The sequence below is a fragment of the Scyliorhinus canicula genome, chromosome 16, assembly GCF_902713615.1.
Source record: "Scyliorhinus canicula chromosome 16, sScyCan1.1, whole genome shotgun sequence".
Classification (NCBI taxonomy): Eukaryota; Metazoa; Chordata; class Chondrichthyes; order Carcharhiniformes; family Scyliorhinidae; genus Scyliorhinus; species Scyliorhinus canicula.
In genome coordinates, this window is record NC_052161.1 from 52,721,245 (window position 1) to 52,741,779 (window position 20,535).

The 20,535-nt window shown below is 43.3% G+C and overlaps 1 protein-coding gene across 9 annotated transcripts in view; it reads left to right on the forward strand.

The window, feature by feature from the left end:
- blnk (B cell linker) overlaps positions 1 to 20,535 on the forward strand; it is a 297,279-nt gene that overhangs the window by 236,901 nt on the left and 39,843 nt on the right. For 8 of the 9 annotated variants that reach the window (XM_038821614.1, XM_038821617.1, XM_038821615.1 and 5 more), the window contains 5 exons: positions 27 to 49; positions 1,971 to 2,072; positions 4,192 to 4,234; positions 6,402 to 6,441; positions 10,528 to 10,603. In XM_038821614.1, the coding sequence (XP_038677542.1) occupies positions 27 to 49; positions 1,971 to 2,072; positions 4,192 to 4,234; positions 6,402 to 6,441; positions 10,528 to 10,603 (284 nt within the window). The remainder of the gene's footprint in view (positions 1 to 26; positions 50 to 1,970; positions 2,073 to 4,191; positions 4,235 to 6,401; positions 6,442 to 10,527; positions 10,604 to 20,535) is intronic. The other variant, XM_038821616.1, reaches the window with a different exon arrangement.

The following is a 20,535-nucleotide window of genomic DNA, read 5'->3' on the forward strand; positions in this document are numbered from 1 at the left end:
TTGAAATACTTTTGCTTTTTCTTCAGGAAGCTTTGCCACCAGTGCCCAGGTACGTCGTACTTGATTGTTGTGAAATAAATGGTTCAGGAAATCCCTTATTAGCTGAGGGTGTGGAGTTTGATCTATTTCATGGACAACCCATTGAAGCTACTTTTTAATGAGGCTGATTTGTTATCTGTCATGTTTCAAATAAGACAAAGATTCTGAATATCGGCATTCCATTGTCCTATTGCAAGCATTATGATCCGTCTGCAAGAACTGATCTTGTTATAATCTTTGGCCCTCGAGTTTAGTGATTTTTGCAATGGTGCGGACGAATCAGGGGCCCCTGTTACTCATCCTGCTGCTTAATTAGGGAATGGAGGAGGGTCTTCTTGTGAAACTGACAGGCCTCGATGCCACAATGGGTAAACTTCAGGCACCATCCAGAATGCAGAGAAGTGCAGCCCCACCACAAGAATGTTTTTAATGGTGGCACCTGCCCCTCCTGCAAGGAGGCTAACTAATCTGCAACCATTGTTGCTTTTCTTTGGGGTTTGAGGCAAAGGCCCAGGCATGTCCACTCGGTGATCACCGCATCTATGCCAGGCTAGACGAATTGGCCTGATTCTCCCTGTGTACCAGCTACCTAGAAGGACCAAAGTCGGGAACCAAGGAGACTCTAAGTCACATCCTCACTCACGTCCAGGAGTAGGTGGAGCAGAAGATTGGAGCGAGCGGACCTTCGCTCGGAGTGTCGGAGAGGCCTCTGAAATTCTGGGTCTCTTATCAAAAGCCATGGTTAGCATCCCTTTTTTAAATATGTGTTCCTGTTTTGAAATATTGGTTTGTATCATCATCTGTAAAGGTACTTGGGGTATTACTGTCCCCACCATTAACATAGATGAATTCACCAGTACCATTGCAAAGATGCAATCATTAAGACCCGAGGGCCGAAGATTATAACAAGATCAGATTCTTACAGACTGATCCACTTACATGATTATTGCTGTTCAAAGTAACTCATTCAAGAGATTAACAGAAATTTAACTGGGAGGAATGTGTCTAATTTTCACCAGATAATTAATGTTTTAAGTTAGTACTGAGTGAACCACTTCTGCCCTTTAAGTATCAAATGAACTACATAGCATTAAGTATTAATTCAAGATTGTGAATGTAGCCGCGTTTCTTGTTCATTCAGTTATCTACCACATGACTAAATTGTCTATCTAATCCCAAATTATGATTACGTCCAGCATGGCAACTCAAACTTACTCGTGCTGCATTGTATAAGAGCACCCCCATGTGGACACTTCAAATATTTTTTTATCATTAAACTTAGACCATGGGCACGATTTAGCAGGCCCAATGGCTGCGGGTGCAAACCCCATAATGGCCCCTAAATATTGCAAGAGGCCACAGGCGGAATTTTCCCAAAAAATGTCACTTCCAACGAGAAAATCGGTGCAATTCCCATCACCCCAGACCTCAATCTTCAGGCACTTCGGGGGGAAAAGAAAAATCCCCACATGAAAACGCCACACCTGAGGTGCAATGCCACTCAAGGGCAATTAGGGTGTGGCCAACAAATACTAGCCCAGCGAGCACCACCCACATCCCATGAGTGAATTTTTAAAAAATTCTTCTCCTTGCTTCTTGAAAGGGGCACTATCAAATGGACAGGAAAATGGGGCAGGACTGGTGAAAATAGACCTCGTCTACTCACCTCTAGAAGAACATTCAACCTGTGCCTGTTCCTACTGGGAAAATGCCAGAAATCCTGGAATAACACAGGCTGCCGAGAGCCATGTTGCAGTCTTGGTTCCCTTTCCTGACTGGTGTTGACACCAGGAAATTTGCCCTATAGATACTTACTTACCTTTGGGTTTCAATTGCTTGATGTTTAAACTCTTCACAGTTTTAGGACACTCTCTGTGCTTCCCATTTATCTTGAGATTGCAATTAGACAAATTCTTTATTGCTGTCTAAAGGGTCAAACCACAGCTTCCTAAGCCTGGATCCGCAGGAACAGGAAGTCCATTATTACTTCCTCGCTCTGCCCCAAAAGTGATGAGTACATCAGAAATAGCCAGGTATGTAGTCATTTATATCTACCAAATGCCTTCCTTAGAAACAAAAAACCAACAATCACAGATCGATTGAGACAATATGTAGCTGAATAGTGCTTTAAAATAATAATGAATCATGGAAACCAAGTACAGATCACTAGCACAGGAAGTACAGCAGACACTCAAGAGCTGGAGGAATAAAGTGGATGGGCCAAGATTGAAGTTCTCTAATTGGGGAGGTTGCACCCATCGTGGGAGGGGAGGGGCACAGTGAGACCTTCGGTACAAATGTGGGGGATGGGCTAGTGTACATGATCAAGTATGAAAGCTATTGATGCAGCTGCATTTCAGCCAGAGGAGATGCAATATGATATGATCTGAGACAAGACATTGGAATTCCTTAATATTCCTGAATTGCTTTCCTGATCTGGGGAAAAAGACATTTTAGAATTGAAATATCCTCAAATAATATCCTGAAATAGCCCGAATCCTCCAAGGAATGGCGATCACCATCAGATGGCCCCTCTGCTCCTACGTTGTTGCGCCAAGACTGTCCACATTTCTGGCCGGGACTGCCGATCCCAGTTTCTTCAGAAATGTGGAGCCGTCTTCCAGCAAATCGCTTCCTCGTAATGTTGGATCATCGGATTGGAAGACACCAACTACCACATTTAAGGCACTAACTACCACATTCTGGTAAATGTTCACTGACACAATGAAAGGTTCTGGGACATTTAAACAGCTCTTCAGTGTATTAGGGAATGAGCAAGTGGGTGAATATGTAGGTGAGTAAGTGGGTGGCAGTTGGGTAGGGTGAGGTGGGTAAGCTGGGTCGGAAAGAGTCAGAGTTGGGGGGGGCGGCGGGGGGGGGGGGGGGGGGGGGGGGGGGGTCAGCGGACCAGTGGGGTGGTGGGAAGTTGGGTTATCATATTGATTATTATATCAAATCAGTCATGATCTCATTGAATGGTGGATCAGACTTGATGGGTCGAATGGCCTACTTCTGTTCCTGCATCTTATTGCCTTATTATTATGGGTTGTAGTGACTAATCAGGTCAGGTCTGTGGGGTGTGAGGTTGGTGGGAGGGTGGGGGGAGAGTCACGTGATGAGGGCTAGTCAGGTTGGGTCAGTTGGTGGGGTAGTCGGGGAGGGGGAGCCAGGAGGCCTGTTTGTATAGTTGGGCTGTTTCTGTCTAATAGCTCCTGGGTAACTCTCTAGGAAAGTAAGCTGGAACTATCCCCTCCAACTCAGAATCGGAGATGTTTTCAGAAGGTCTCAGGAAACAAAGAAATTGCCTATAGGAAGTTTAAATGTCCCAGGCAACTCCCAGAGTCAGTGTTTTGGGCCTGCTGAAGAATCCTGATGTCCATCTTAGCGGGATATGATGATCCACAGACTAGAAGATCTGGGCCATTACCTGAGCAGGGTCTTTACCTGAGCTCATGGACTTCTCTCAGTAGAGAAGTTAACATTGTGGAATTGCTTATCAATTGCTAAATTAAAAGGCTGCAAAAAGAGAAGCCAACTTGTGTCTTCGATAGGAAAGAGGTTGGTGCTCACAAAAACAATTATCAATTTGTTCAAATAAGTAAAATACAATTAAAACAACTCAAGACCACTGGGCGCTAAATTCATCCGAAAAATAGTGATGGGATATTTTTCACTCCAGATTTTGCAAGTATTGATTAAAATTACAAAACTGCCAATAATGCATCCTCAGTGGATAACATGTTAGCAGTCTTATTCAGAAGAGACAACTGGCGCGATATTTTAACATTAATATCAACCTCTTGTTTTTCAAAAATTACATCCGTACTGTCTCCTATTTTAAATCGGTAGACAGAGGGATTTCAAATGCATGCATTGATCTCAACAGCAGTATGATGGTGACACTTGAGGCCAAGTTGTTCCATGAATCCTGAAAAGCACAAGAGTCATCAGAAAAAAATTAGGCAAAATAGACACCTATCTCTCATAATTTTTTTAAATAAAGTATTGTTCCTTTCAATATTTAATTGTAGGTAGTTCTTCAGGTGCCGTTTATTTCTAGTTGGATCACAGTGAACATCAATCCCATTTTATTGCCCTCTAATGCCTTGATTGCATGTTTATATATTCCTCAACATGTGTGTTTTTTTCCAGAAATGAATCACCAGTAAACAGAAAACTCCCCATTTCTCAACCTGTAAGTTTCAATCTTTAATTGAAGGCCTACCCCTACCCCCCCCCCCCCCCCCAAACACCCTTTGTTCTCCACACTGAAGAAGCTTTAGCATATGTGCAAGACAACCTGTGAAAACCGAGGGACATTTGTGTGTAACTAGGCCAACATTGGTGAGGAACATGGATTTCATATTTAGATACAATCCTTTGAAAGTTGTGCTTCAAGGCCGTGCATTCTCATGGCACATTTGTGATCATTCTTGATCTCGAACATCGATCTGAGTTTTATTTATTAATCACTAAGATTATCTGCAGCATTTGCAAGAACTGTATCTGTTGATTTAGGAAATCGATGGTTATAATCAAACATGTTCCAATTTTTCATCAAATTTCGCACTAACTGGAAACAGTGATCAAATATTTAAAAATATGGTTTTCCTAATACAACACGTGCTGTCTATATTTCTCTCCTTGTTCTTTACCCCATCGCCCCTTTCTGTGCCTCTGTTATTGAATCTTTTTCTGTCCTGGTGCATTGCATGATACAATGAATAGGTACTCGGCGTGTGAGTAGTCATTTGTTAGTGTAACAACTCCACATGCCACCAATTCTAAATAAGCATTGATTAAGCCACATTGCAGTTTATGATTTATGCAGAGGAGGGTATGTGGGAGGGTGGGGGGAGTTTAGGGGAGTGCCGTTTCGGCTAGCGAAAGTCATTTTCAATATTTGGGTGTCCAGATTCAAGGGACTGAGGGAAACTCCAGAGGTTGAATTGTATGAATCTGCTGGCAAAGGTCAAAGCGGACTTGCAAAGGTAGGATGGTCTCCCATTATCCCTGGCGGACCGAGTGCAATCAGTTAAAATGAACATCTTGCCAAGATTTTGATTCTTATTCCAGTGCATTCCGATATTCTTACCCAATTTTTTATCAGAGGGTCTGACCCTCTGGTGACTGGGTTTATTTGGACAGTTAAGAGCCCAAGGATCAGGAGACGTTGCTCTCGAGGGAGAGACAATTAGGGGGCTTGGCCTTGCCAAACTTTCAATACTGTTATTGGGAAGCTAATGCTGAAAAGGTGCTAGAGTGGTTTGGAGGTTCGGATAAGCTTTAGGTTCGGGTGGAAGCAGAGTCTATAAGGGGAGCAAGCCTAGCGACACTGGTATCAGCTCTGTTACCAGTGATACCAAAGAAATAGGTGTCTAACATGGTAGTAATAGCCACATTAAAAGTTTGGAGGCAACTCTGCCATCATTTTAATTTGAGGGCCTCCTCTAAGCTGACCCCTATCTGTGCAAATAAGTTATTCAAACCCGCTAGGTTGGATGTGAAATTTAGGGAATGGAAGGATAAAGGTTTAGAGAAAGTGGGAAACTTATTTTTAGAAGGTGGTTGGCTAGCTTAGGGAAATGCAATAAAAATGCTGCTGCCATGCCGATTCACGATAACTACGAGCACACGTGTCCCGCTCCATCGGGAACTCGGCCCATCGGGGGACGGAGCATTGGGGCAGGGCCTTCAGGAAAATTTCTTAGGCCGTCCCAACAGCGTGCGGCGTACTGCTTGATTAAGCCGTTTTGGAGGTGGAGAAGCATCAGAAACAGGCACCGCCCCCGATTCATAAACAGGGATTCTCTGCCCAATCGGCGGTTACGATATCGGTGTTGGGCAATGGAGAATCCCGCCACTTATATTCCAAACAGCTACAATTCGATTGAACGATACGTCACTTTTAGCTTTCACTACCATGAACCAATGGCCCAGAAATGCACATTTGAAAATTATTTGAGATTTTCTTTTTAAATATGGTATTGGGAGTCTTGCACCAGTCCCAGGAATAATTAGCAACAGAAACGGACGAAAGTCTGACCTGTGCACCATCAGGGTTCGGAAAGGCTGAGAGAGATAGGGAAAATTGTACATTGACTTTTCTCCAGAATGCTTCTTCAGAGCAAAGAAACTGGCATCAAAATATTCATCATGCAATAAAGATATTGCTCATTATTGAGCCCAGAATATATACAACAGAAAATTCAGCCCCTGATGCACAAGGTGCTGATAGCAACGGCATGTGCCGTCACAAATACTAATCATGTAAAAGAGCAAGCTGCCATGTGTATCTTTTTCTTTTTATTTGCATTAAAATGTCTGGAAGAAAGTAAATGTAATCATTAATTTCATTACAGGAGGATGGCGATGAATATGAAGTATGTGACCCTGAACCAAGTTAGTAGTTATTTTATTCCTTGTAAGAGTTTAATTCAACTATGACCAATTGTCATAGATTTAATCTGCTCATATTCCTAAAGTTTGATTGGGTTCTGGGTGACAATGTGAGATCATATCTGGGCAAGAACAGGCATATAATATCCTGTAGATGGCATCATGATATTAGTTTTTAACACTGAGGCAGCATCCTCCAAACAGCATTGGAAGTAAGGAGTCAGCCAATCTGGAGTACAGTGAGTCACCTAACGGGTGACAAAGCTTCAGCAGGAGAACATATGACATCATGCGAGCAGCAGGGCCACTGAACGTTTGATAAATACTCTGAAATCAAATAAACTACTATGAATTTTGAACCATTTCAGATTGTTTATATGTTTAAGGCATGGGACAAGTAGTCAGGGATGGAATTTCCATTGCACAGATATCTAGGGTTTGTACAGCTCTTCCACCAAAGACAACATACGAATTTGAGAAACCCCGTAAATCTATCGTAGCTAGGACTGTCATAAGTTTCAGGATCTGGTGAAACTATGGAAACTGAGGATAAGGAGTAGCCACCTAATTTCTCAAAGGTCTCATTAATCATTAGTCAGGGAGTTCTATCAATAGGTACAGTTCTAAGTAAACATAGCAAAGCACTTTTAGAAAGAGTCTCAACGTTTTAAATATGACAAATATGGGGCTGGTTTAGGTCACTGAGCTAAATCGCTGGCTTTTAAAGCAGACCCAGCAGGCCAGCAGCACGGTTCGATTCCCGTACCAGCCTCCCCGGACAGGCGCCGGAATGTGGTGACTAGGGGCTTTTCACAGTAACTTCATTGAAGCCTACTCGTGACAATAAGCCATTTTCATTTTTTCTCACTTACGAGGATGCAGGAGCTAGTACTGAGCTCCACCAGTCTGCAGCTAACCTTTGTACACACATACCGGAGAGAGAACACAAAGGAATGTCACATGTTAAACACACAAAGAAGATACAGATGCCACACACATGGATGAAATGTGTGTCCACATCATGGCCGGGATTCTCCACCGCCCACAGACAGTAGCAGAGTTCCCGATGAAACATGTCAGGCAAAAAACGGGATCGGCGCCCTGTTACCATGCTCTGGTCCCCCGCTGATATCAGCATCGTGGTTAGTGCCCCCGGCTGGCAGGAGGATGCAAATGGATCATTTGAACCCATTTTCATTCTACTAATAGGCTGGACACTGGATTCCCCACACCTCCGTGATGCTCTGGACCTCAAGGCCAGGATTCACGCGGGCGTTGATTGGTGGACCTCGCAGTGAGTCGGGGGGGGGGGGGGGGTAAGTAATTAACATAGGTGCCCCAAAGTCCAATGGAGACCTCACAATGCAAATCCTGCCGAATACCAATGACCCAAAGGTTTCTACACCCAGACAGATAATCACCGAATAACCTGATTTGTTGGATTTTACGGAAAGCTGTTTGAGAGTATTCTTGGCTTTTCTATTGGACTGCATGACTCACGTTCAAATCCCCATGCCTTGGCAAACACAGCTGATGGAATTTGTGGGCCATTATCAGTTACTGGGATGTCTGGTGGTCAACATCATGCAAGCATTTCCTTGAGCTCTCTCAGAACAGTGCATGTAGAACCTGAAGTGAGGTAGCTTCTTCGACAAAGCTACTGTTGTAATTACACACAATGAGCTGGGTATGGCTCTGTAATAGAGAGTGATATGATTCAGCACTCCCGGCACGGATCCGGGCGTAACAGGTAAATCACCCGAGAGCCCCAAATCAGGCTCTGCGCCGGCACAATCACAGGTCACCCGACTTGCTCCGCCAACGCAATCTATTAGCATATTTAAATGAGCCTAATGGCTCATTTAAATACCGGGACTCCCATTGCCCAGGACTCAATGCCCGCACTTGCCAGGGTGCCATTAGGTACTGGTTCATACAAACATGGAACAGGCACTTCAGGGGGTAATGCAGACCATCGATGATCCCCGGGTGGTCGGGGACAGGGTAAGGTGTTACCCTGGCACTCCCCTTGGCACCTGAGCACTGCCAGGGTGGCTGGGGTACTGCCAGGCTTGCAGTGCCAGGGTGTCCGGGTGCCAGATTGATACTGCATTAGAGGGGAGCTTACCATTGGAGTGGGGGTGAGGGGGAGTTCCTGAGGGCCTCAGCAAGGTTGAGAGATGAAGGGGGTCAATAAAATTGGGGCTGACGATCAGAATGGCATCCCGATCTGCAAACAGATAAACTCCACAGCAGGAAATCACTCCAAGTAGAGCCTGGTCAGGGAGAAACTCCCAGAGGTCAAAAAACATCAAGTGCCGTGGATTATCGGCTTCTCAGCACTGCAGCCGCTGAATAACACCCCAATAAACGTGCCCGAAAGCGGACTTTAAAATTTGTCCGCTGAATCTCACCCAATATTTTTGGAATCTTAAAAGCATTCTTTGAAGCAGTTGAGGTATGTTTAGTGGCTCGAGAACATGGGTTGATTCTAACAGACAGTAATCTATTTCAGTGTCCACACATTCTGGTTGTGGATGTTACCCTAGTTTATCACGGCCGGACATGTTTTGTAGAGGTTCTTTTTCAATCTGTGCATGTCTGGCCTTTGCTGATAATAATGCCCTTAATGCGTAGGTGAGTAGGTTTTTAATGTAGGTGAAACCAAATCATGTTACATAGACATCGTTGACCAAAACAACCTCCTCCAACACTTCTCCATGGGTGACCAACTGGGTGAACTGCTCTCACCTGGTTCCATTTATATCCAGTCAGAGGCAGATTATCAATTGCGATGGCTTCTCGTCCCTGTGCCATTACCTCTGGTGTCCTCCTTGAATGTAACATTGGCTCTCTTATTTTTTGTCTACACGCTGCCCATTTGTGACAGCATTAATTTTCACAAATATGCTGAAGACCCCCATCTCTACCTTGGTCTCATCTTTCTCAATTCCTCCAATATTGCTAAACTATCAGACAATTCATCGTACAGCCAGTACTGGATGAGCAGAACATGCCTCCAATTACCGATTAGGAAGACTGATGCCATTGTTTCTGGTTGCCACTCCAGCCTGCATTCCCCAGTTACTAACTCCATCCCTCTTTCTGGCAACATTCGGAGAATAAGCCAGTCTGTTCTGAAGCTTGGTGCCACGTTTGACCCCGATGTGAACTTCTGACCTTATATTCACACCATCATTAAGACCATCTATTTCCATATCCATAATATAGCCTGACTTCGCCCATCTGAGCTTATCTGCTGCTGAAACCCTCATTCATACCTTTGTTACCTCTAGATTTGATTGTTCCAAACGGGATGTTCCGTGACTGGTCTCCCATATTCTACCATCCATGAACTGGAGATCATCTAAAACTCTGCTTTGTGATTTATCTCACACCAAGTTTTGTTCCCCTGTCACCCCAGTGCTTACCGACCTACATTGGTTCCTTGGCAAACAATAGCTTGATTTTAAAATCCTCACCCTTGTCTTCAAAGGGATGAATCCCAAAGCTTCAGGTACCTCCTGAATCTGCACATTAGAGGGAGACTAATTGTCTCACTCTAAAATGCAGATTTGGTAAAAAGTGAACCCGCTCACAATGGGTGGGATTTCCATCTACACATTTCACGGGATCGCGTGGATCTCAAGGCATTGTGAGCCGGGTAGATTCCGGGAACGGAGTATCCCGGCATTTATCGGCCACGATGCGCCACGGCGACCTGCTTTTCCAGTGCAGCATAGCCATTGGATCGCGCCCAATATCTCCTTATGTGGTTCTGTGTCATATTTGTGCTATATCTTGTGAAGCGTCTTGGAATATTTTATTTTGTTTTGGTGCAAAGTAAATACAAATTATTGCTGCTGATACTGCGTTGTCAGTGACTGTTTCAAAGGAAGCACTGATAGTTCCAGGACAGGTTGTCCATTGTGAAAGTCGAAAAGGATTTTACCTTTAGTCAACTCACCCTTCCCTAAAAGATAATTAACAGGTTGCAAATCTAGCATCTTTCAACCACCAGTTGCTGTTTAATAATAGGAAATGCTCTGTTAACGACATCAACATTAGTATACTTTTTCTCCTATCTAGGTAATTCAGCTGGTGGTTTACAAGAATCCAGGACTTTTCCCTTTCAAGAAATCCCAACGCCACCACAAAGGGACTCGTAAGTTAACTATTTTAGATTATCAATTTGAATCACAAACAAATACGCCTTCTTAGCTCCATATCTTCATGGTTTTTAAATGGACTAAATGAGAACAGTGGCAATTTCAATATGACCGACCGAGGAAAAACAGTCCTGCAAACAAATTAAAAATCAACTTGCAAAGATCAGTGCAATGGTTTGGAATTGTTGCTACGCTGTTACTTTGTTATTACTGAAAGGCTAACCATCATATCCTTGCATCCCAGAATGAACAAAGACAGAGCACGGCCAGATAAGCATTGCGCCTGTTCAGTTAGCCTGATTGCACATGTCTGCAACTCAGGGTTGTTTCCAGTCTCCAAGTTGTTTTTACACAGTTTCTTTAAATGCTGCCAATAATTTCAACTTTATTTTTGTTTTCCATTGTATAAGACTTTTCTTTTGAATATATTCGAGAAATTAGGACAAAATGGATAAATGAGCAGCATGCGTTCCAGAAAACAATTAATCGAAAACGCTGAATCAAGGGGAAGAAACCAACTTCCCAGCTTGTTTTGGTTTCATAACATGAATTAAAAACATTAGTCACGAAATTCAATGTTTTCGCAATTTAAAAAAATACTTTTAGCATATTCAGCAATAGTTCTCAATTTTAATTTCTATAGAAAATTAAAGACTTAGTTGCATTGAAGTGAGTAGGGTCTGAGCTGTAGGGACAACGCATGTGCCAAAGCGAAGTGTATACCTTGGGTTGCAGGGAACAGAGATTTCAAAGTCTGCTGACTCTGCAAGTGCCACTACTTGGGCAAAAAGTCAAAATACAATCAGGCAAAAAGTGGAAAGAATTTCCAGTTGCTTGTTCAAGGGATCGTTTGTACCATATAATGATTGGAAGGGAGGAAGTGTAGTCCCTAGGAGCCGAGATATGAAAATGGCAGGAAAAACGGGCACCATTGCCACATTTGATGAGGATTATGAGACATGAATGCATGAGGAAAAATTCCAATTGTTTTTAATAGCTAATCAGACAATGGAGAACCTTAAGGTAACATGTCTCAGCCCAGTTGGCTGTAAAACGTCTATGCTGCAACAGATAAGTCGTACATTTAATTCATGAAAATCTTAGAGACATTTCTCTACTAAACTGTTATTGATTGCATAAAGGTTTCGGTTCCATCATCATATTCAGAGAACAGGTGAAAGTATTTTACAGTTCATAGTATCTTTAAGAAGATTATCTAGATAGTGTGAATTTGATGATCCTCATCAAAACAGGATAGTTTGTGGACTCCACAGTGACACTATTCAGAGGAAGCTGTTTACTGTAAGTGATTTAACTTTAAAAGCTTCTGTGGAAGTTGCCACATCTACGGAGCTTGTAACAAGAGAAGCTTCGAAGATCCACAAAATGAGTACCTCAATGAAAATGGCTGCAAAGGTACAACCATGTGCTTTGTGCACAGATTGGACAGTCAGCAGGGAATGCTGGAGTAATTTCATTACATGCAAGATCTGTGGTAAGAAGGATCACATTGCAAAGGCGCGTTGGGCTCAGAAAAGCTCTCCTACACTAAGATGGTGCAAGAAGAAAAATACAGTTAAACAATCTTGTCATGACTGCCAAGTAGTGGATGAAGCTCAAGATCACTCAAAAGAAAATGCAGCTGAGCTCCTGCAAGAGCTAAAGCCAGCAATGTGTTTTGTCAATGCAGGGCACTCAGCAAATTTTTGGGCGTATCCAAAACTTGAGGGTCATGAAATTAAAATAGAAGTGGATATAGGTGTAGCAGTATCATAGAGACAATTTATCAAAAGAGGAAGCGTCTGCCGTTAAAACCATCAAATAGGTGGCATGGTGGCACAGTGATTAAAACAGCTGCCTCACTGAGCCAGGGACCCGGGTTTAATTCTGCCTTGGGTGGCTGTCTGTGTGGAGTTTGCACATTCTCCTCATGTCTGCGTGAGTTTCCTCCGGGTGCTCCGGTTTCCTCCCACAGTCCGAAGGTGTGCCGGTTAGGTGGATTGGCCTTTCTAAGTTTCTAAAGTTTAGCTGGGGTTGCAGGATTACGGGGTAGGGCAGGGGTTTGAGCCTCGGTAGGGTGAACTTTCAGAGAGTCGGTGCAGACTCGATGGGCCAAATGGCCTCCTTCTGCACTGTAGCATTCTATGTAATGTACACTGCAGACGTCACACCATTGAAGGGATACATTGTGGTGAAAGTAGAAGCAAATAGACAGACAGCAAAGTTGCCTCTTCACATTGTCCATGGAAACATTCCTGCTCTATTTGACAGAGCATGGTTGGCTAAGATTAGGCTTAACTGGGAAACAGGCAATCAATTAGTGGATTCAAAGGGCAATTTGTAATAACTTCTGAAGAATTATGAAAAAGCGTTTGAAGATTCGTTAGGCTCTATAACTGGAGTTGAGGTACACCTAAAAATCAAGCCAAACAGCCCACCCAAATGTCTCAAAGCCAGAATCGTACCATACACCATCACACTTAAAGTTGAAGATCAACTAGAGAGATTAGTAAGGACAGGAGTTATTAAACCTGTTGCTATGAGTGATTGGGCAACACCAATTGTTCCTGTATTAAAACGGGATGGCTGTGAAAATGTGTGGAAATTTAAAAACTATTAACCCAGTTTTATGCGCAGACCATTATCCTCAACTGCTGATAGAAGACTTGTTTACTGGAGGACAGAAATACAGTAAATTGATCTTTCACAGGTCTATCTGCAGATGAATGTGACTGCTGACTCACAGCCATTACTACTTACATTTGTGACTCAATAAAAGTCTGTTTCATTACAGAACCCTTCCTTTGGGAATAGCAATTTTGTCTGCTCTTTTTCAAAGACCGGTGGAAAAAAATGAGGTGGGGGTTGAATGGAGTGCAGTGTTATTTAGATGACATATTGATCACCAGTTCGAGTGAACCAGAATATTTGGAGAATTTGGAAGCTCCCTGAAGTGTTTACAGAGCCCAAGTTAAAAACGGTTAAGTGCGTCTTTCTCTAGTCATTAATAAATTACCTTGGTCATATCATCGACAAAGGAGTAAAAGAAAATGGCAACAATCTTAGAAGAATTACATCCGCAAAATGTGACATAATTAAGGTTCTTTTTCGGATTGATCAATTATTATGATAAATTTGTGCCGAATTTAGCAACAAGATTTACTCATTTTGCTACGTGTCAAACAGGAATGGCACTGGTCAGAAGAATGTGACAATGTGTACAATGAAGTGAAATAAACTTTTTGAAGTCAGAGCTGTTGGTTCATTATAATCCCACTATGGAGTTACAACTTGCTTGCAATGCCTCAACCTATGGAGTTGATGCAGTCATCTTGAACATTATGCCTTCAGGAGAGGGACAACCCAACAATTGCTTCATGCACTCTTACTAGCAGAGAAATAAATTACACTCAATTAGAAAAAGAAGCTGGAGCATCATTTTCAGTGTACGAAAGTTCCGCCATTACTTTTATGGGTGGCATTTTACTCTTTTGACGGATCATCAACCCTTGACTACAATCTTTGGGCTGTAAAAAGATCTATGTTCTTTGGCAACCAGTAGATTGCAAAGATGGTCATTGATATTGCCAGCACACACTTACGATATCCAATGTCGGAAGTCAAAGCAGCATGCAAATACTGATGCTTTGTCATGATTGCCATTACACATTGTTGGTCGTTCTGGGTGAGTGTGCTTAACACTCAATTTGGCTCTGTTTCTTTACTTAGCTCTGGAGTCGTCAGGTATCGTTAAGACACCGCCACAAGTTTCAAGGTGAAGTTAAAAGCAATAAAACCATACACCAATTAGCAAGTCCAAACAACTGAGTTTATTATAATACAATTATAATAACTACCCATGCACACGCTAAAAGGATTAAACTTATTCCTACCGCTAAATAAACTAATACTTATCTTGAAGGAACTGCTGGGTCAGGGAACAAGGCCTCTTGCTCTGTTCTGGTCTGCAGACTTCAGGTTGGTATAAGTTAAAAGGGGTCAGGAGTGTCTATCTCTGGTATCGATCGTTGTGAGGCACTTACTTGCTGGCGGCTGCTGTCCGAACCCTCTCCTCTCTTTCAAGGTCTTCTTGGCAAAGGCTGGTCAAGGCGCTGGTCCACGGAGGAGTGCTAGTCAAAGAGAGAGGAGGGCTGGAGGAGAAGGAGGAGGGCTGGATCAGAAGACTGAACCATGTGTGGGACCTGTCTTTTATAGGTCCCAGGGATCCACGCCCCTTTGGGCAGACTCCCTTACCTGCTTGGAATCGATTGGGTCTCTTCCCAATCGATATGTGTGAATCCCCCCAATACTGAGGCTGTTCCTTAGCTACTGGGCGGGCCTTCAGGCTCTTTGTTTTCGAACCTTGCTGGTGCCTGACTGTCTGGTATCCTTTACAATGTTGCAGTTGCTTTCCCAATTGTGTCCATTGTCTCTGGAATCGTTCTATTAACATGCTAATTATCCCGGTGATTGCCTCATTAGTATGCGGAACGCTCGTTTCGGTGCTGTCTGCTTTCTTAGCAGACAGAATCCACACCTGCTTGGTGCAGCCTGCTTGTGCTGCAAACATTGTCCATTTTATCCTGTATGCTTTGCGTTCCTCCATTTTGTATTTGGGGAAATGGCCAACTTCAGTGGCTACAACATCAAGCATGATCCTGAAGAACATTTTGTCAATGTTTTGTATTTCTTGCTTGTGGATAGTGTTCCTGTGACTTAATATCAAGTTCAAAGATATACAACAACCCAATCCAGTGATTGGAAAGGTGATGGACTTGGTGCAAAAAGGAACATTGTCAGACATTAATAGAAAAAATCCAGACCTCAAGCTCTACATCACAGTACAGCATTATAATGAACTTGAGTTGACAGGACAGAATAGAGTTCTACTATGGGGAATCCATGTGATTTTTCCATCAGGCTTGCGTAGTAAAATCCTTGACCACCTGCATGAGGGACACCCTGGTGTGGTGAGGATGACGGAATTAGCACCGGTTATTTTTGGTGGCTGGGATTAACTCTTCAAATTGAAGAGGAAGTTAGGCAATGCCAATCTTCTGCAAAACTAAGGAACACATCACCATGACAACTATTGCATCCATTTAGAGAATACACATAGATTATGCTGGTCCGCTGGAGGATCACGTGTACTTAGTGATTGTGGACGCGCACTCAAAATGGCCTGAAGTCACGATAATGAAGCCAATGATGACTGAGTAGACCATTGAGAAACTAGACAAAATATTCACAAGATTTGGAACACCGGAGCAGATTGTCAGTGAAAATGGTACACAGTTTACTTCAAAGGAGTTTGAGAACTATTTGAAGGGGAAGGATATATATCATATTAAGTTAGTTCTATATCATCCAGCAATGAATAGATTAGCCAAACATTTTGTGCCATCATTAAGGCATTCAATCAAAGCATCAAAGAACCAGGGAACCTTATCAAGAAGAATAAACAAATTTCCAGTATCTTACCAAAACACTGCCATCACACAAAGTTCACCGACAATGCTGTTGTTCAAGAGGAAACAATGAGCACAGTTTGATTTGTTAACTCCACCTGATGCTTCAGAGATTGTCAAATGACAACAACAAGCACAAATTGCTATGATGGAGAAAATCTCTAAAAGATGAGTATTCAACCAAGGAGAGAGAGAGAGAGAGAGAGAAAGAGAGAGTGTTAGCTAGGAATTACACCGCCAACAGGAAATGTGTACCAGCTATGATTCCTAGTGAAGACAGGTCCAAATATATATTGTACATTCGGATGATGAAAGCGTTTGGCAACAGCATGCTGATCAGTTACTTGCTGCATGCAGTGAGTTTTCAGAAACTTCTCCGGAGGTTCTACCTTTAGAAGATCTGGAGAACTCTACTTCGGAACAGAGACCAGAAACAGTGACAAGTTCAGATTTTGTTTGTGTGGCCTTTTCAATGCCTATTGTGACAGATATTGAGATAACTACTCAAGGAGTACCATCTTCAGAAAGGAATGAGGACACTTCTGAGGTCACAAATAGCCATGTTCAAGAACATTGAACTCTACCAAAAAGGAATAGGAATCCATCAGAGTCTGTCTTATTGAATTGTAGATATGTACAGATATGACAGATCAGGAGATCTGTTGTACAAATGTTAATTGTTGTCGTGGCACTAATGAAGTAAAGGGAGAGGGATATTATGGGCGGATTTCTCCGACGCCCCCGCCGGGTTGGCAAATCCCCGGGGGGGGGGGCGGCGCGAATCCCGCCCCGCAGCCAGCTGCCGTATTCTCCGGCGCCATTTTTCGGGTGGGGCAGGATTCACGCCACGCCAGTCGGGGGCCATTGGCAGCGACCCCCCCGGCAATTCTCCGGGCCCCGATGGGCCAAGCAGCATTCCCTTTTTGGCCAGTCCTGCCGGCATGGGTTACATATGGTCCCACATGGCGGGACCTGGCAGGTACATCGGTGGGGGCGGTCCTCGGGGAGGGGGGGGATCCGAGGCCGGGGGGGGGGGCTCACCACAGTGGCCTGGCCCGCGATCGGGGCCCACCGATCTGCGGGCGGGCCTGTTCCATGGGGGCACGTCTTCCTTCCGCGCCGGCCCCTGTAGGACTCTGCCATAGCCAGCACAGAGAAGAGAACCCCCCACACATGCGCCAAAATTCGGCGGCCGGTCTGCGCATGCGTGTGGCCATGCGGGCGGTTCTGCGCATGCGCGAACATGCACCGTCCCTTCGGTGCTGGGAGCGGCGCCAATCCCTCCGGCATCCACCTAGCCCCCGAGACAGGTGAGAATTCCTCACCTTGAGGGCCTGTTGATGCCGGTTTTCCTGCCGGCATGGGGACTTAGTCCCCGGAAGGGAGAATCCCGGCCTATATATCTAGGAATATATTCTTGCTGGTTCTGCATCACGCGATGTGTAGTGAGATGAGCAAAGTGTTTGTGTGGGCTTTGAGCAGATCACCATGTTTGATTGGATGAACAACATCTCTTAATAAATCTCTCAATATTGTTTTACAAGAATCAAGAATGTGGGCACCTCCATACCTTATCACTTTGCGGCAACAAAGAAATATAACAGATAACATGTGTGGCATCCATGGAGTCAATGATTTTCTGCATGTTGGACAGAATGGCCTCTATTCTCTCCATAAAACCCTGACAATTTGGAGCTAACTCCTCCATGCTCAGAGTTTGCTGGCATGGTGACCAATGCAGTGGAATTGCCTGAATGTCCATTGGCCTGCTTCAGTAACCTGGACCCTCAATATCTGCATCTGCATCCACCAGAACAATGTTAGCATGTGATCTAACCAGCTGACAATCAGATACCCATAACATCCTCTTCATTGGAAGAATGTACAAGTAAAGAAGCAATTTTAGAAAGGCCACTAAAGCCATTGAGCAGTGCAGCAGAGAGTCATCGGAATGATGCAAGGGATTGGGGACGATGGTTAAAAGGAGAAACTTGCAATAATTTAGGATTACTTTCACTGAAACAGAAAGAGGTTGAGAGTTTAATATTGTGGAGGGCTTTGATAGGTGCATAGGAAGGATGGTTTCCATTTGAATCAGTGTCAAACTGTTATCAACTTTGTCAGCTAAATGATGAGAAATTAGGAGTAATTTGTTTAAACAGAGGGCCATTGTAACATTACAGAATGTAGTTGTGTAATGCACAATGTAGACCATTCAACTATTAAAAGGAAACGTGCTATATCATCTTCATCTGCTTCAGTTGCTGAGTGGAAAGCAGCTGGATTATTTAGATGTGTTCTAGCAAAGAGCTGACAAAGACATGGGTGAAATGACTCACATAATGTTATCTACCATAGCGCTCAGTAATTTTTTTCTAATAAATGGCATCGGATAAACATTATAGCTTGATTAATGTTATGAAACCCGGGCTAGTGCGCGGTCAATTCCAGCCCCACTTGACCTGGATTCGCAACACAATTGAAATTAATTATTAATTTTTAGAAAATACTCAAAATCTTTGGCTGCCCAATATCTATAGTCGCCAGGTTTGTAAATTTAAACATTTAATGGCTCAGAGGAGGCTGGCAGTATAAGAATATAGATTTATTTACACAGGTATGCATCACACAGCATATCGCTCCCAGTACAATTCTAGCTGGGAGGATTAATCGCACCAGGCATGTTTTGGGCCGGCTTTTATGTTTGCTCATAATGAGCCCCAGGTGGTTGGCCCCCACCCCCTACCTGGGAAGTTCATACTCCACGGGTCCCACAGTGTGATCAATAATGGTCCTTGCGGGGGTTATGACAAAACACAATTTTTTTATTAATAACAATAAGTATAATTAAATAGGCATAAAATACAACTAATTCTTACCCCACCTTCTTTAACACCCCCCACCCTCTACACACCCGCACAAGACAGACACACATCAAGGGGAAAGAGGGGTGTAAAAAAGAATAATACGAAAAGTAAAGGATAGAAGTTTCTGTTTCAGATGGACATCTTCCAGTTAGATTCCTATCCAGTCTGGGCCTTCAGTTGGGTGCTCTTGTTTTCAGTCTGTAATGGTTTTCACAGTAGATTCATCAGGATCTCAAAACTTCTCTGCAGTCTCAGGAACAACAGGCAGGAACCTTTTTTGGGAGAGAGAGTGAGCAACTCTCAGCTTATTCTCTTAGTGTTCAGAATCTTCTCCTGGGTTCCTGAAAACCCCCACCTGGCTGAACCAAATCACTGTCTGTCGCCGGGCAAGATACAATCCTTCGGCAATACATTAGCTACCAGCCAACCAAACAAACCAAATCCCTCAGACCTCTCAGCTACCGGAAAGTCTGAGTTCTACTTTTGAAACCTAAATCTTCATAGTACAGTATACTATTTTGAAACTTTTGAGTTCCTCACTTGCTCTGCTCCACTTAAAGGAATATGTCCATTAAATATCCATGAATCAAAAATTATAAGAACAAAGTAAAAGAAATGGGAAATAAGGGAATCAACACGAAGGGTCCTTACATGGACAATCAAGCCGTGATAAATATTCTGATTACTGCAAGTGGTAATGTACTGATATAAAAAGTAGGATGTTTGTGAATGGAATAATTCAGTCATCGGAACTGTGATAAACAGGAATGGTCTGTTAACTTTCTACCTTTGTTTTTGCAAACTGTTATAACTGCAAATTATTCCTTAGTCAAAATGTTTAAGATAGGTAACATTACGAACCAGCATTACTCCAAATTACTTCCATATCTACATAATAACGTTGCACATGTTAGTACATTTGTAAGTTTGTATTATGTTTGTATCCTTGTACTTACTAAAAGAGGTTTGATCCCTGGTATAATGAATGAAAGGGCAAAAAGAGTAGAAAGATAAATGTCACAAGATTATTAGGAAAAGTTGCAAAAACAAAATGGTCCTTGGTCACTTATTAGGGCTATGGGAATCAAGGAATATGGGGGGGGGGGGGGGGGGGGGGGGAAAGAGGAGGAAGGCGGGTCCAGGGTATTGAACTTGATGATCAGCCATGACCATAATGAATAGCGGAGCAGTCTCGAAGGGCCGAATGGCCTCCTGCTTCTATTTTCTATGTTTCTATTTGTCGGCTTTACTTTCTTTCCGATCTCCCATCGCCATATCCGGCCCTGAGTTTTACGGAGATATTTATCATAGTGCAATCATTCATAGCGTGCAACGTCCTGAATGAGAGAATCACTGATTAGACTATCCTATTCTGCCAGCACCTACATAGCTCCACTAAGGCAGACCACCCAGCAGGTCCTCTTTCATTGAGATATCCTACAAGTACAATTTGGAGCAGTCCCCAGGTTCTCTCACAATATGATCACAGAAATCCAAAAATTCTGCCTGCTTAAAATATAAATTGTGCTTGGAGACATACTTGCCGGGAGTAGAGTTGCACACCCATAGTGCCTTGCTGCATTGTCAGGGCAT